This window comes from Diadema antillarum, unplaced genomic scaffold (genome assembly GCF_040938485.1).
Source record: "Diadema antillarum isolate AM-2024a unplaced genomic scaffold, OU_Dant_1.0 scf00000157, whole genome shotgun sequence".
In the NCBI taxonomy this organism is placed as follows: Eukaryota; Metazoa; Echinodermata; class Echinoidea; order Diadematoida; family Diadematidae; genus Diadema; species Diadema antillarum.
The window spans coordinates 1,010,846-1,026,865 of NW_027271046.1; the positions used below are offsets into that span (position 1 = coordinate 1,010,846).

Here is a 16,020-nt window from a genome sequence, read left to right on the forward strand (position 1 = left end):
ACGTGTGTGGATGTGGTGACCGATTATTCTTATCTTCGGTGGTGATTAACCGCAGCCGATGAAGTGTCACCGTCGACGGACTGGACGGAGTGTAGTGTAAAGTAGTCTTGGTAGTAGCGAACCAATATCCAATACGAGTTGTCCGAAAATGACGAAATTAATTTGTACAGCGCTAGTCCTTCTAACTTGTCTGTTTAATGTCGAAACTCTTCAACCTTTTGTTATCATGGAGCAGATAATCTGGGAGTCGGGAGGTCCAGAAGATGTCGCAGCTTATCGCATTCCCCTCTTAATCCAAGTGCCTACTGGAGACCTGCTGGCATTCAGCGAAGCTCGAAAATACAGCACCCGGGACTCCGGGGCGAAGTTCATCGCGATGCGCCGCTCAAGTAACGGTGGTGACTCGTGGGGACCCAACACGTTCATCCTCAATAATTACAACGTTCCCGATGGTACAAATCTCGGAACTATCACAGTTGATCGGTTAAACAACCGACTCATTCTTATCCACACATTCTGTATTCATTCAGCCACTGTCTGTGTGAACGGAACTGGTGAGAAACCGGCAGGTATATACATGATCACCAGTCCAGACTGGGGATATTCGTGGTCCGAACCGGTTTATCTCGCAGATGGAAACCCCCTGTTGAAAAATCTTCATTACAACCCGGGTCCAGGTTATGGTATCCAGAAGATGTATGAACCTCATAAAGGAAGACTTGTCACGTGTGGACAAGGTCGTTATTCCTTGTTTTGTCTGACCAGTGATGGTAAGTTAAGTCAAATGCGAACCGGGGTATGGGTAGAGATGAGAATTGAGCTTTCAACTTTTTGCAAGATACTAAGAAACCACTTATAATGAAATGTTACAGAGCATACAATTCTAAGACTGATATTCAAAGTTTATTTGATGAATATCAGTTGTGAAATGGCTGAGATATCCAAAAACAAAGTAAAACAAAGCGATCCTAATAGAAGATGGGTCCCACCCTTTGTACCTGATCACCTTGTTTTGGATATCTCAGCCATTTCAAAACCAATTTTCATCAATTTTCATCCTAAGTAAGAGGTTTCTCATTATCTCACAAAAAAGAGAAGAAGTCAGAAACCTGAAGCCAGGTCTCAACCAAAACTACCATCTGTCTGGCAATACTTGCAAACTATATATGGGGTGGGGTAGGGGTCATAAACATTGATGCAAAAATCTGGCATGTTTGCTGTTGCTGCAACTGCAACTTAGTACTAATTAAGCAATGCTTCAAATAAAATCACATCCGTGCTTCCAAGGGTTAATCCGTGCTCAGAGTATAAAACAATAATGTCAAATTAGGGAGGTACAAATGTAGAGAGTCGCCTCCCTGGTCAAATGTGTAGATACATATGTACATGTCAATGTTGAATATATCAGGCTATGGTTTTTCCCCTTGGGCATACAAAAGTGTATATACTTTCAAGCCAAATTGAATATGCAGTACCTCTTATTTGCGCTACATGTACACTACACGTTCCCACTATCCCTCGTAGTAATTATTGTGTGGACTCTACCATACATGACAGAATCTAGAGGAGTTGAATGATTGATTGAACAAGATGTAGATTATACAGTGTAACATTGGGACCTTATCACTTTATCGTGTCGTGTGATATTGCTTAGTCACTCTCAAACCTTCAGGCTTGAAATGTAGATGATTGATGAAATTGTCTTCTTTCTGCCATTGCTATTTAGATAATGGTACAACATGGCAGATGACCCCTGGACTAATGAAGATTCCATACCAGCTCTCTTCAATGAAGACTGGGGATTTTGAGCCAGGTGAAGTGCAGGTAATTCAAGGAGAGTTTACCTTAAAAAAAAAAATCATGTTTGGCAGGGAAAGCAGCAATAACAACAGATGCTCAAGAGCTTTCTGAAAGTTAGCAAGATATAAAAACGTAATATAATGGTCATGAAATTTCATGTGTTATGACTACCTTGGTAATTTTTTTTCCGTTGTATGTGAAATGACACTTCAGTTTTTCTTGAAAGAAACATTTGACTATTGACTATTTTGATGATAATTTTCCAAGTCACTATGTTTTGACATCACCTTGCAACAAAGTCAATATCTTCACAAAAAAAAAAAAAAATTTATAAAAAAGGAGGCAATTTCTCTTTGTGAATGATATATCTAGGGGACCATACAAAATTATGAATGGACTATTAAAAGGTAGTGGCTTTGTTACTGAGTGTATTTGCTCAGATTCAAATTGATATGCTGGTATTGTGATAGCCATTCAGAATACAGTATACTGTATACATACACTTCTATACAAAGACAGACTGCATTATCTGCTTGAAGTCAAGATGCATTGTTTTTTTTCTGTCAAAGGTCATTGAACTGAAGAATGGGACACTCCTGATCAATGCGCGGAACCAGATGTCATTCCATTGCCACTGCCGCATCCAGGCTCTAAGCTTTGATGGTGGCGAGACGTTCCCCCTCCCTTACGTCACCCTGAAGGAGGAGCTGATAGATCCCAGGGTGTGCGGCTCGTTGCTCCCTTTCGGTGACATCCTCTTCTTCAGCAACCCTTTCAACCCAAGCCAGAGGGTCAACCTGACTCTCCACTGGAGTGTGGACTCGGGGGAGACGTACCCCAACTTTCTAACACTCTATGAGAAGAGTAGTGGGTACTCTTGTCTGTCCACCATTGATGAGAACCACATCGGTCTTGTGTATGAGAAAGATGATTTGAAGTACATTTCATTTCTCAAGATCCAGCTTAATCTTTGATGTTGTGTGCATCCATTCAATGCAGCTGAATGTTTGACAACTAAATTGTAATCCAGATTATATCAGCATGAAATAATAATTTCAAATGGACAAGTTATACATGTACAATGTATACATAGTTTCCGACTGGCATATCAGTAAAATTGTGTGATAATCGTATTCTATGTCATATTATTTTGTGTACATTATGTGCCAAACTAAATTGTGTTTTTTCCAACAAATCATTTTGAATCTATCTGCCTGCTTAAGAACTGTTATGAAATGTAATACATATTATTTTGAATTATATTGGCAATGAATGCAAAACTATGTAATAAGTCAGTAATCTTATCAGGGCCCTGTTTTATGAAGAGTTAGAATTGATTATAAAGTTGATTCCAACTGTAAGTCTGTGACTGCCTGTGTGGCAATGAAATTTAAAATCGATTTTTTTTTTCTTTTGATAATTTGAATTATATTGCCAAATGAATGCAAACCTATGTAATAAGTTAGTAATCTTATCAGAAGTGCAGGTTGGCATAATATTCTAATTGCAGACATGCCAGACATCTGCTGCAGTAGTGTCTGCCTTTTTGAGTTTAAAAAGCATGACTAGTCAAACACTGACTAGTGATAGTGTAGGTTGTAATCAGAGGAGCAGATTGTTGTGGGTTTTTTTTTCTAATGTGTATTTGCATTAATTTGCATGTATGTTTTTACTTTAGGAAAACTTGCTTTTTATTTTATATAATGCTAGATTGGGGGTATGCAAAGACAGAATATTTGCACTTGGGACTATTTGCCTTTTATGTTCAACTTAACGTCTACCGTTTTTGAAGAACATTTCATCGGTTGAGAATGATAAGGGCATTCAGTTACCACTAAACCAATAGTGTTTGAGACAACTTAACACCCTTCTCATTCTCAGCCGACGATTTTAAGGTCACATTTTAAAGTTAACCTGCAAGATTGAGTATCTTTTACAATGTATCTTGTCTATGAATCTTTCATGCAGTGACCATTTACTGCAAATTATAAGGTGTGTAAATGAACTTTTTTTTATTCTATGGTCCTGGTTTCCCTCCATACGTTTGTCAATCCCTATCTCCATCTTGGTTTCTCACAAACTTTGGGTATTGCTGTGGGGTCTACTTTAATTCCAGAACTTTTTGATGCAATAACCACTTACAACCAAGCTTGGGTATGGGTAAGTTTTGTATTGAAAGCCTATATAAGTCACGATGCTGATAAAGTACCCATGTGATTATCAAAGGTCATTGAAGGTCAACTTCTATGTTTTAAAACATTCAATCGCTATGCATGTTATGACAAAACTTTGTCCACCCTCAATTGTTATTGCAGTCCAAGTAATTTTATGATTGCTCGTGCACTTATACCTCTTCTCTTCAGCCATACAATTTACTGTTGAATCCTTTTCATGAATCAACATGTAGCCTTAACACATGTAAATTTGTGTTCTGTGTGATTCATGCATTGCCCATTATGGCCTACGGTGTGCATTATTCATTGTGCCATCATTCAGTCGTGGGCATAATTTCCTGCTTTTGGTTTCCTGTTTGCAAGGTACACACCTCTGGAAAAAAAAGAAAAACACAGAAAATTCAATGAACATGGACAATAGTCACATTGTAAAAACTGTATATGGCACCATTCAACAAAAATGCTGTCAACTATGGAGTCTAACCTCTCACCCCATAGTAAATGTTTACAGGCAGTAGTGTACACTGTAGATGTTTCTGAGTGCAACAGCAGGTGTCAGAAGAGACCAAATGCCAACATGTACCAGTATGTTTGACTGTCAGTGCATTAGCCAATCACAAACAAAGGATTGTATACAAAGTCACAAGTATGCAGCAAAGTGTGACATACATGCATATTTTCTAATTCTCTCATATTACGTCTCACTCTGATGTGGATTTATGATGGCACGCAAACATGGGTGGCATTTAATATTGGACAAGTACAAACTGGACTAATGGTTTCAACAATGTGTGCACATTAACATTTTTTAATACAATGTACTACTCTGTGTGCGCAATAGTACACAAGCACAGAGCAAATAGGTATGTGAATTACAGGGTAACTGTTTCCTTGTGTAATATATCTTAGCCATGACCGACTTAAAAAAGAGGGGGCGGGGATTGTTTTACAACTACTGATTCACCATGACTTTGCTGGTATATATTTCTCCACATGATAACCTCAGGTCTCATCTCAGTGTTATGTTGGAATGTTGAGATCTTTGCTGCATATTTGCCAGGACAAAGAAGACTGAATTTACGACCCATTGAATTCGCCTTTTGGAGTTTGCTCATACCATAAAAGAGGCCCTTTGGGTGTATCTGACCTTGTGTGTGCATGTTATTGGGGGTGGGGGGAGGGTGCTTTATTAGGGGGGATTTATTTGTGGGAACATGTATGAAGAAAATGCAGACACATATAATATATGCTTTGTGTACTCATGTAATGAGTATGAAATGTAAATGCATGAAATGTATTGAGTGTGTGTGTTTTTTTAATAGTTTTGTAGTACAGTGTATTGTGATTCTCCAAGAGCACAAAAGTGACAAAAAGTTTGTTTCACATATCTGTAGAATGTGTTTGTTTTTTAAGTTTCAATAGTCATGTTTTCCTCTCTTCTGATTTGGATATATGACTTCACCTTTATTCAGCATATATACACTACAAATATATATGATATACCAGTACATGTATGCATGGATTTATGATGTATGGGAGTGCCTATTTAAAGTACACATAATCTTGATTAAGGCCCACCAGGAAGTGTTAATTTGTCAAGTAGGTGCTTTTGGTAATGAAACATGTCAGCTGAAAGTGACAAGCCAGATATGTCATTAATCAAACTTCTCTTTGCTGTTGGAATAAAATTCTTTGCTGATTTTCTTTCAAGTATCTATAATTTTTTCTGTTATTTTTTTCTTTATTTATCTACATGTGCTGGGAGGGTTGAGGGCAACTGATAGTTCAAAATATGCATTGATTGAACAAGCTGCCCAATCCTGAACTATTTTTCATACTGATCTTTTACTTTCTCAGTAATTACATGTATGTGTATGTAAGTGTACATATGCTTGTATTTAAGAGTAGATGTACCATTTAGATTTTTTCATGATGGACAATATTATGTCTTATATAATACATATATGTTATAATATTACAACAACGCATGATTTCAGTCATCTCATTGTCGGATTTTCGTGATAGGACAATAACATGAATATCAAATAGACCATAAATGATGGTCAGTCGGCCTTCTGGTAATCTTTCGTTTCTTCCATGAGTGTCATTTTTTTTTTGTTGTTGTTGTTGACTGGTGTTACGTGGAGTGTCTGTCGTGTGGTTTGAGGTGTGTGTTAATGTTGATGGGGTGCATCTATGCATATACATGTATGCAGGGCTTGATATAAGCAGTGACCTGGTGGCCCAGGGCAACTAGTATTGTTTGGTCACCAAATAAATTTAAAAAAAAGGCTATCTTGTGAGGCCATATATTGGGCACGTAAGTTTCCAAATGAATTGTTACGTTTCCATTTATTTTTGGCCACAACGTTTCTTACTTGGGCCACCAGAAAAAAAAAAATTGGAGCTGTGCCCTGTGATATACCACATTGTACATTTGTGCTTCATTTTTTTTTTTGGGGGGGGGGGGGGGGGGGGCACCAAAATTTTAAATTCAGATCTAAATGGCTCTAACATGCCATCAGAGAAAAAAAAAATTAGTGTTGAGCCCAGGATAATGAATTACTGTATATCTCAGGAATTTAGGTGCACTTGTATTTCTACTAGTACAAGTAGTAGTAGTAGTAGTAGTAGTAGTAGTAGTAGTATTACTACTACTACTAGTAAATGATAATGATAATAAAAAAGATAATAATAATCATCATTATTATGATTATGGTTATTATTATCATTATTATTATTATCATTATGAATAAATAAAAGATAAGAATGAAATAAAAATGAATATAAAAAATTCAATTTCAATTACAATCTGTGAAAAAGCAATACTTTATGCATGTATACTCAATCTAAACTTCTTTCTCTTTTTTTTTTTTTTTTGAATGGAGAATACTTATGTCCCCTCTACTTTGATGCAGCATTTAGAAACACATGTGCATAAGCAATTGTTTCCATTTTGTAACCAAAACAAACTTTTTTGTGTGTGGCTGTATATTTGCTTGCTTAATTTTGTTCGGCAGCCCTGTATTATGTATACAGTACCCTCATTTTATTGTTCCATTGCAGATTCCTTGTGTTATACATGATATATTAAATATATATATATATATATATATATATATATATATATATATATAACACATTATATATATAATACATTATACAGTGTATAACATCACATGATTAATACATTAAATACTGAATAACAGCTTGAAATAACTTTACCCTGAAACTCTTCAAGCACGTACACCTTTTTAACATGTTCTATACACCTTGGCAGAATTGTTCTTTATTGGGACTTTCATTGATGTAACTCATACTAAATCTATTTAGAAATATCCGTGTTCATTTTACTTGGTCATGAGATACTGCATGTGACCCTTCATCTATAAAGCTTTAAAAGGAGCTGAAGATTTGTTTGCATGGAAACAAAGGAACCAAGGCTCATTGTTAGTAATTTGTTAGTGGTTCAAACTGTTTTAATCGGAAAGGTGCTTCACAAAAGGATGTACTCCAGGAAATCATAACTAACGATCTGCTCTATTTATATTTCTTGTCAGATAGCATCAACACATCAGTGAGGTGCATTCTACAGTTTCGATTGATAACAGGTTGAGGAAGTATGAATTTGATAAAAGAACATCTCAACTCCATACTTGACACCATGCTCATGTAAAAGAGTAGAGTGTAAAGAGAATGGAAATATAGATTTTCACATGTTTCTTGTAATCACATACGCCCATGAGATGAAGTAATGCATGGTGTTTAATCTCATAGACCATGTGTAGACACTCTCATCACTTTGGGATTCTCTTTTTATTCCAAATCTTTGTCACTCTGCGATCACTATACTATTGCCTTTGAAAAAAAAAAAATCTGTAATATTACAAGACTACAATCATTTAATTTGCCAGAATACACAATATCACTGATTTCGTTCTTGGGAAGCTTGTAAAATGATGACATCATCATGACATCATCTTATATTTGCATATAAGTGATATGTTTTGACCAATATCGCTTTCATGCTTGAACACTTTAACTTTAAAATTCCATATATATTTCACGCTGATTAGAATAATTAATGTGATCTTGCCTTAATATCTGAGGCAATGAATCTGCAGTGTTTGTTGCAGGTTACGATGATCATATCAACCCTGCTGCATACACTGGAAACTGATCATTTATCAATCAAAAATGTCAATAGTAAAATGTGGTATCTTTCAATTTGAAACTAGGTGGTCCCGAAATGAAGGAAACATACAAATCCAATATGGATTCAGTTTCCTGATCGGGCCACCAAAATATAACCTGTTTGGAAATTTGGTGGCCTGACATCAATTTTGAGTGTCCCTGGCCAGGGCCACCGGGGCACCGCGATCGAAGTTTTGTTTTCTGACACCCGTGAAAGAAAGATGAGTGCACCTGCTCATCATTGAGAACCCGTGCAAATTTCATCTGTTTTAGTCGCTGGTATGACCTTAGTTACAAGCAAAACCAAATTTTACTAATCATTTTTCTTAATTTTGCATCTCTTCAGTGAAAAGCTGTAGCGAGGGCCATATTAATCGTCGTGGAATTAGAAGGGAAGCTATAAATTGTCTGATCCAAACGTAATTGCGCAAGATTTTCAAGGGTCTGAGAAATGAGAACTAACGCATCAATGTTTGTGTTCAGGAAGACTATACTGGAGCACTGGAGAAGAGGTTGTTAGGTCACCTGACGTTTATCTTCACTTCGTTTATCTTCTTCGTCGAGTCACCAGCCAAGTGATCGCCGTCGAACAGATCATCATGGCGATATTCCCCCAAACGTTCGTGTTTTTATCTATTCTGACGCTTAATACACTTACGGACGTAATATCGATCAAGCCCTTTGTGTTAGAAGAGCAGCTGATATGGGAATCAAAAGCAGAAGGGGAGGTATCTACATACCGAATCCCACTAATCATCCAAGTACCAACCGGTGACCTACTCGCATTCAGCGAAGCTCGGAAGTACAGTTCCGCCGACGCTGGGGCGAAGTTCATCGCGATGCGCCGGTCGACAAATGGCGGTAACTCGTGGGGACCAACTTCTTTCATACTCAATGACTACAAGGTTCCAGATGGGCTGAATCTCGGAACTGTTATGATCAACCGTAATAACAACACCTTAATCTTGGTGCACACATTCTGCGTGCACTCTGTCTGCAACACTACGGGTCAAAAACCGTCTGGTGTTTTTACAGTGACAAGTACAGATTGGGGCTATTCATGGCAAGAGCCGATAAATATGGCAGAAAACAACCCGCTTCTTGCACAACTACACTGGGATCCCGGCCCAGGTTATGGTATTCAGAAAAAGTACAATCCACACAAGGGCCGCCTCATCACGTGTGGACATCTGCCGACAGCAAGTGAAAGATCAATGTTCTGCCTTTACAGTGATGGTGAGAGTTTTTTTTTTTTTAAATTAATGGCCAATTTGTACCCATAATGGGTTAAAATACTTGTAAATTTAGTTATACAATAATCCTGTATGTGAGTCAGCAGTTTAAGCGTGTCATTTAGTATGGCAAGGTTATAAAACAAATTTGTATACTTGTAAGATGGAAGGCACTATCAATCATGGCAAAGGGACTTCACATATTCTATTCTAACCAAAGCGGGGCAAAGGGATATAAAAGTAGAGCCGTGTGTAAAAGATTTAAGTATTATCTCCTGTCCACAGAAATTTTAGCAATTTCCTGACATGGCGACAATTTATTTTACATCACATTTAATTTTATGGTACAACTTCAAGAGTTATTGTAGTGTTTTTACGAATTTTTTATGTTGCACATTACCATCTTTTAACTTAGTAAAATTTATGAAACTAACATGTAGGTCCTACAGTGCTTATTATAAAAAAGGGGGGTTGGCTGTAATAGCAAGTGCAGGACTATAAATAGTGTATCAAGAGATGTCTGTAGATGAAATTGCAAAGATTATTACATATATGACAATTTTTGTAACGTGAAAATGATCTGATGAGTTTCTATCTAGAACCTTAATCACTCAACAAAAAGTGAGGACATGATGACATCTTTTCTGTGCAAGATCCTTTCTAAGTACAATGTATTGTTTTTGCCTTGAGCATACATGTATATAATACTGATCGTTTTCTTCCATTAGTCATGGGCCATATTGGCTCCATGGTTTCCTTGCAGCTGTTTCTTCAATGAAGTATCCACCAAAATTCTATTTGGCCATTCATTGTGGCTCAACATTTAAATTCTGCCCCAACAATACTCATTTTGAAATAATAGATATGTACATGGTAAGATACACTTACTTGAAGCCATACAGAAATCATTTCAAAACCAGTATTCAGTTGATCACTTAGAAAATGTCTTGCTCATGAAATAAATAAGTTTCACAGGACTCAACATGGCCACAGAGTGCCTGTACATGAATGTCAATGAGTACAGTACCAAAATAAAACCAAAACAAAATGAAATTTGAAAATGGTCGCAAGCAGATAGCTAATTAATGCATATCAAGTTTTATTCAATCATTTCGACTTTTCCAGTGATCTCATGTAATGATAAAGCCTGTATTTGATTTAGAGAAGAGTGTAGGGACATTTCCTTTCACAAATCATTTTCACTAAGGATATAGAAATACATTCATATAATGTGTATAAAGGACCTTATGTCATTGTGATATTTGTGTGGCTTTTAAAGAGTTACTTTTTGAGGTTTTCCCCTCTTTTTCTTTCTGCAGTGATTTTGTAGCATGTGTAAATCTGTAAGCTGAGAATGCACTAAAGAATGGCTTTCCTCCACATGTATTACCTTGTATTCATTTAGATGGAGTGACATGGCATTTAAATGAAGGACTGTTTGGCTTGCCATATCAGCAAACTAAAGTCACAGGGGATTTTGTTCCAGGTGAAGTGCAGGTATGTATATGATTTTAAAAAAGTAAAGGAAAAAAATGTTAATTGGTGATACTGTAAAACATGATATATTTGCGGCACGAAATTTTCGAGAATTGGAGCCGACGGCTTTTTTCGTGGCATGAAATTTGCGCGAATTGCCACTGGCGTTCAATGCATATAGTGTAGACAAGAAATTTCATGTGCATTTTAATATCGCGAACCTTGGCGCTCGTGAAATTCGCAAAATTAGAATGCACGCAAACATTCCTCGTTTTAAAGTACCAGTACCCGGTATGCAAAGATCTTGTTTGCACATAATGCATGTATTTAAGCTTAAGTACCAGAAGAAAAGGTGGAGCAGTCTGTCAGATTTCTGATATTTTTAGGCGTGCCATTATTTTTCCTTGTGCATGTGTTTGTCTGTGGTATAATCTGAGACTTGAGGGAAAAGATGGTCTGTAGTAGTAGCAGTAATTGAAAGAAGAAACCAGTTCCAATAATTCTGAAATGGCTGTATAGCAAAAAAAAAAAGAAAAAAAAAGAAAAGAAATGATACTACTATATATATATCAATACAGATTAAAAAAAAGAGAAGAAATATTGCCACTGATGAAGAGGCTATTTCCATTCTAGGGATGTAATGATACCTACTTTTTATGAGTGCACTATTTGATTCATGCATACCTGGTCCTATGTTTGTCCTCAGTATGCTTGAGAACAAACCTCATCCCATGTTCTTACAGTTTTAAGTTAAATACCTCGGTACAAGCTTTTGCAGGCTAGAACAGAAAAAAAAAAATAGTGACCATGGATTGAAACCAAATCATGTTTAATAGACTCATTATTTTTAAAGAAACCTTTCATTTGTGTGTAGTACTTATATTTTTTACCCCTAAAGATTAAATTACGTCCATTGTATTCTTAATTATGTGACTTAAACTTTAGCATATCAATGGCTGCTGCGTGTGCCTTCATTTTCTGACTGGCTGGTTTACTGCTCAGTGCTTAGTGTAATACAAACAGGATATGTCTTTTATCAATAATAGTGAAGAAAGTGAAAGCTATCTATTGAATTCCTACAATGAGACCAGGATGAGTTATCACAGTTGTGAAGGCCATAATAATTTTGTTTCTTTCATGGTAGACTTAAAAAGAAAAACATACCTAAAATCTACATTTTAAACTGAGCTACTTTCAAGATCTCCATTTCGGAAGAGATACACTTCATATACATGCTCTTTTTTATAAACAGTTTGACCTCTGTTTGAGAAAATGTAATGTCCATGACAAACATTTGCTTTATTTTCTGATGCAGCTCGTTGAACTGAAGAATGGAACACTTCTTGCCAATATCAGAAATACCTACACCTATCACTGTCACTGTCGCATCCAAGTTCTCAGCTTTGACGGCGGGCAAACATTTCCATTCTCTCACATGAGGCTGAAAGAGGAACTGGTGGACCCTGGCGTTTGCGGCTCAATCCTAAATTTCAATGACATCATATTTTTCAGTCATGCATACAATCCATCCAGTCGTGTCAACATGACCCTGCATTGGAGTTTGGACTCTGGTGCGTCGTATCAGAGTATGCTGAACATCTACCCAAAAGGAAGTGCATATTCCTGTCTGAGCCCGATCGACGAGAACCACATTGGATTGATCTTTGAAAAGGATGGCTACAAGTACATCTCATTTGTCAAGATTCAGCTTAATCTTTAAGGCAATAATACATACATGTATCTCTGTATGTGTGCCTCAATGAAATCCAATTCAATATTACAGTGTATTATGTAAATTGAACTCATGCACCTTTGTGTCATATGTGTTTACATGTCATTGGATAAAGCTGCACTCTTTGGGAACTTTCTATGATGGTGTATTTTCTTCCTTGACAGCTGATTTTATCGTTTGTCTTGACTTCAAATGCAGTATATATCTATCATATGAAGTGCTAATCTCCAAGATGTTCATGAAAACTTCTTTGTGCAGCTGTAATACTATATATTTTGTTTCTTTGTGGAATGGGGATCTCGAGCGTGATTGTGTAGTTGCACATGTTAACAATGACAGTGTTTTTTTTTTTTCATTTGTTTGGTTGTTTTTTTTGTTCAGGTGGAATCATTTCTGAATCTTTGATGTATTGTTTGCATTTTAAATTTAAAAAAAAAAAGAATTCAAATGCAATGAGTAGAGAACTTAAGTACCAGCTCCTATAATTATTGAATATTCAAGTACTTTGAATATCTTTGGAAGGAAATGAAATATATACTCTTTGAATGTGACAGAATTTCTACAATGTCTCTTTTTACTGACTCCATACAGTGTAAACATTCTTGACTACTGAAGTCCACGTGCACCCACCCTTTATCAAAGTAAAGAAGGCATGGACTGTTATACCTTACATCCTTAAAACAGCATATCTTAAACCTATTTACAACATTGTAGTTTTTTTTTATGTAGTCACCCTGTAGTTGATGATTTATACCCATCTACTTCTTTATGTTTTGCTCTTCTGACAATAATACATAACTAATTATTCCACCTGATACATGTAGCGCACACAGTAATTTTTTTTTTCTTGTAGTCTTGAAATATGAATGTTGAAAATAAATTACATATTGTACATTTTATATCATGTAAAAAGAGATACAAAAAGAGTTTGTACATTAGATAGGCTAACATGTTGAGAAATAGTCATGAAGGTGTTGGATAAATCATGCCATTGTAGTTATTTGATGACATCTTTCATGAGACATGGTGATGGATGAAATGTAACTTTAACCTAGCTCAATTACATACATACAATTGTAGTACAACTTGTACATGCCCAAATACATTTCATTCTAAAAAGTTTGGGAAACTGGATAAGTCACAGTGTACGGTGTATGAGATTAATGTCGGATATGGAACTTCAATTGTGATGTTATTTGAAGCACTCTTAAACTACACACATTGCATTCTTCAAACTGTAATTTGATCATCCACCTTTACCCAGTTCAGTCCTCATATTGGAAAAAAAAAGGCAATGCAGAGTGACTGTTCAATCATGTAATTGATATTTTTTAATATGTTGCCACCAGCCATGCGTTAGCCAGTCAACTGATATGTTTCAAAAATTGTACTCAGCGACAGTTTTGTTATGATTTCTACTGTAACTCTAGCTGAAATACTGGTTTCATTCAAATTTCTATTTTAGATTTTATTTGGTAATGACTGTGAGTTAGCTCCACAGTATTCTTTCTTCAAAGATCAAATGTACACATGTGCTTCCTGTGCCAAGTGCTTGACAAGTGTCTGTGGGGGTGCTGTGGCATAATGGATAAGACTCCAACACCCGAACCGAGGACCCGGGTTTGAATCCCGCCCAGTGCTTACATCCTTGGACAAGATGTTTTTACCCACGATGTCCCTCTCGACCCAGGTGTATAAATGGGTACCTGGCAAATGCTAGAGTAATAATAATGGCAGGGTCCTCTGGTAGAGCAGTGGCAACACTGAAGAGGCTACCCTGGGTAAATAAGACATTATTATTATTATTATTATTATTATTATTACTACATTCTTACCATGATTTCATTCCCTGTGTTCATGCATTTTACATTGTGCAATAAAGGTCACACTATAAACATTGCACCTACAAAACCCTGGCTTCATGTAATTGCAATCTCAGATCAACATGTGTGAGTTTATGATAATATTGCTTGAATTTTATGCTCAGTTTGTAATATTGAAACAGTGTGTGTTTATGTCTGTGTGCATGTGTGTCAATGAGTGCATTTCTCTGTGTTTGAATGTCTTCAACGATCCAACGGTGTGAATGCAAGTTATGGTAGAAAAAGTAACAATGCATCATTAAATTCACATTTTTATATGAAATCGACTGAGATAATTATGGTCAGTACTGTATATCAATGACAGCATACACTGTATTTGTATATTATGTGTACTTGTGTGTGTGTGTGTGTGTGTGTGTGTGTGTGTGTGTGTGTGTGTACGATCGAGGAGGGCTCCTTTCACAACCAGATGTTTTTTGTTTTATTTGTGAATATGTATTCACTTGGGTACAGTGCTTATATTTTGAACTACAGCCTGTATGTTGTTTCAATGCCTGTATACAATAGTTTGCAACGACTTATCTACACTCTCAACATAGGCCTACATTTCTAGAGGGCAAGAGAGAGAGAGAGAGAGAGAGGGGGGGGGGGGGGGAAGGGAGGCGGTTGAGTGCATATTTTCCAAATAAGTATTTAATCACGCATCGTCACATCGCTATAAATAAACTTTAGTTCCATAATGAAATAGAACTTGCCTGCAACGACGATATCTTCTTATATGCATTTTTTACACCCACTAAACAAAGAGCGAAGGCTGCTACGTGCGTACGTGATGCAAATCATTCTGAATATTTTTAAGTTTTCATTCTTACATGCACGAGACAAAGAGCGAAGTCGACTGCATGCATTACAGTGCACTCCCGTTATACAAAGTCCTCGGGACCGGCGGTTTTCTTTCATCATATTGACATTTCGTTTTAGCCGAACAGTGAAGTATATAAAGGCATATCATAGATGGTGATTTGGGGAAATTAATATTTACTTCTTTGTGACGAGAATTTCGCTAACCGTGTTCGTTAAGACTGGAGTGTGGACGACGTACGTGACGTTGATGGATCATGAATGACATTCTGTCATCAGCGTTGTTACTGAACTGAATGATAAATTCGTCTCGATACGAAAGCTGCACTGTTTGTTGTTGGACCCACGTTGTGGGATGTTTTCATTCACTTTTCGTCGCACTATGAAACTGCGTTCTAAGAGTATTACGAAAGGCTTCCTAGAGTGTTTGTGTGCGTTCTACATGCGATTGTGAACAATGATAGGCATATACCCCACTGTACAGGACAATGGGTTTCAAAAGGTCGGTAGTAAATGGTTCAATGATCCATTCTCCTCAAGCTAAACATTTAAGACAATTTATCAAACAACGTCATAACAACTAACAGTTTAACAAAATGATAAATCAACATGGCTGCTCTCGATCATCATTCTGAGAGCTAGTAGCCTAGAGTAGTATGTTCAGCAGCTAGCTCACAACACACGGCTGATACAAGAGAGCAGAACAGGAGGACATTATACGAAGCTTT

At 36.7% G+C, this 16,020-nt stretch overlaps 3 protein-coding genes across 3 annotated transcripts in view; 2 read left to right on the plus strand and 1 right to left on the minus strand.

The window, feature by feature from the left end:
• The window catches only part of LOC139722098 (ATP-binding cassette sub-family C member 5-like), a 105,227-nt gene that overhangs the window by 28,626 nt on the left and 60,581 nt on the right, over positions 1-16,020 (minus strand). The window lies entirely within an intron of this gene.
• On the plus strand, positions 135-4,824 carry LOC139722105 (sialidase-1-like). The gene is made up of 3 exons (XM_071633425.1): positions 135-770; positions 1,727-1,824; positions 2,370-4,824. The coding sequence occupies exons 1-3, from the start codon at positions 149-151 to the stop codon at positions 2,772-2,774; spliced, it is 1,125 nt and encodes a 374-aa protein (XP_071489526.1). The 5' UTR covers positions 135-148; the 3' UTR covers positions 2,775-4,824.
• Positions 8,687-14,238, plus strand: LOC139722107 (sialidase-1-like). Its single transcript, XM_071633427.1, has 3 exons — positions 8,687-9,404; positions 10,806-10,897; positions 12,192-14,238. Exons 1-3 carry the CDS (start codon positions 8,768-8,770, stop codon positions 12,594-12,596), a joined length of 1,134 nt encoding a protein of 377 aa, XP_071489528.1. The 5' UTR covers positions 8,687-8,767; the 3' UTR covers positions 12,597-14,238.

Coding starts and splice junctions, on each gene's coding strand:
- LOC139722105 (XM_071633425.1), top strand. CDS start 149: ATGACGAAATTAATTTGTACAGCGCTAGTCCTTCTAACTTGTCTGTTT. Junction 771..1,726: donor GTTTTGTCTGACCAGTGATG/GTAAGTTAAGTC, acceptor ATTGCTATTTAG/ATAATGGTACAACATGGCAG. Junction 1,825..2,369: donor TTGAGCCAGGTGAAGTGCAG/GTAATTCAAGGA, acceptor TTTCTGTCAAAG/GTCATTGAACTGAAGAATGG.
- LOC139722107 (XM_071633427.1), top strand. CDS start 8,768: ATGGCGATATTCCCCCAAACGTTCGTGTTTTTATCTATTCTGACGCTT. Junction 9,405..10,805: donor GTTCTGCCTTTACAGTGATG/GTGAGAGTTTTT, acceptor GTATTCATTTAG/ATGGAGTGACATGGCATTTA. Junction 10,898..12,191: donor TTGTTCCAGGTGAAGTGCAG/GTATGTATATGA, acceptor TTTCTGATGCAG/CTCGTTGAACTGAAGAATGG.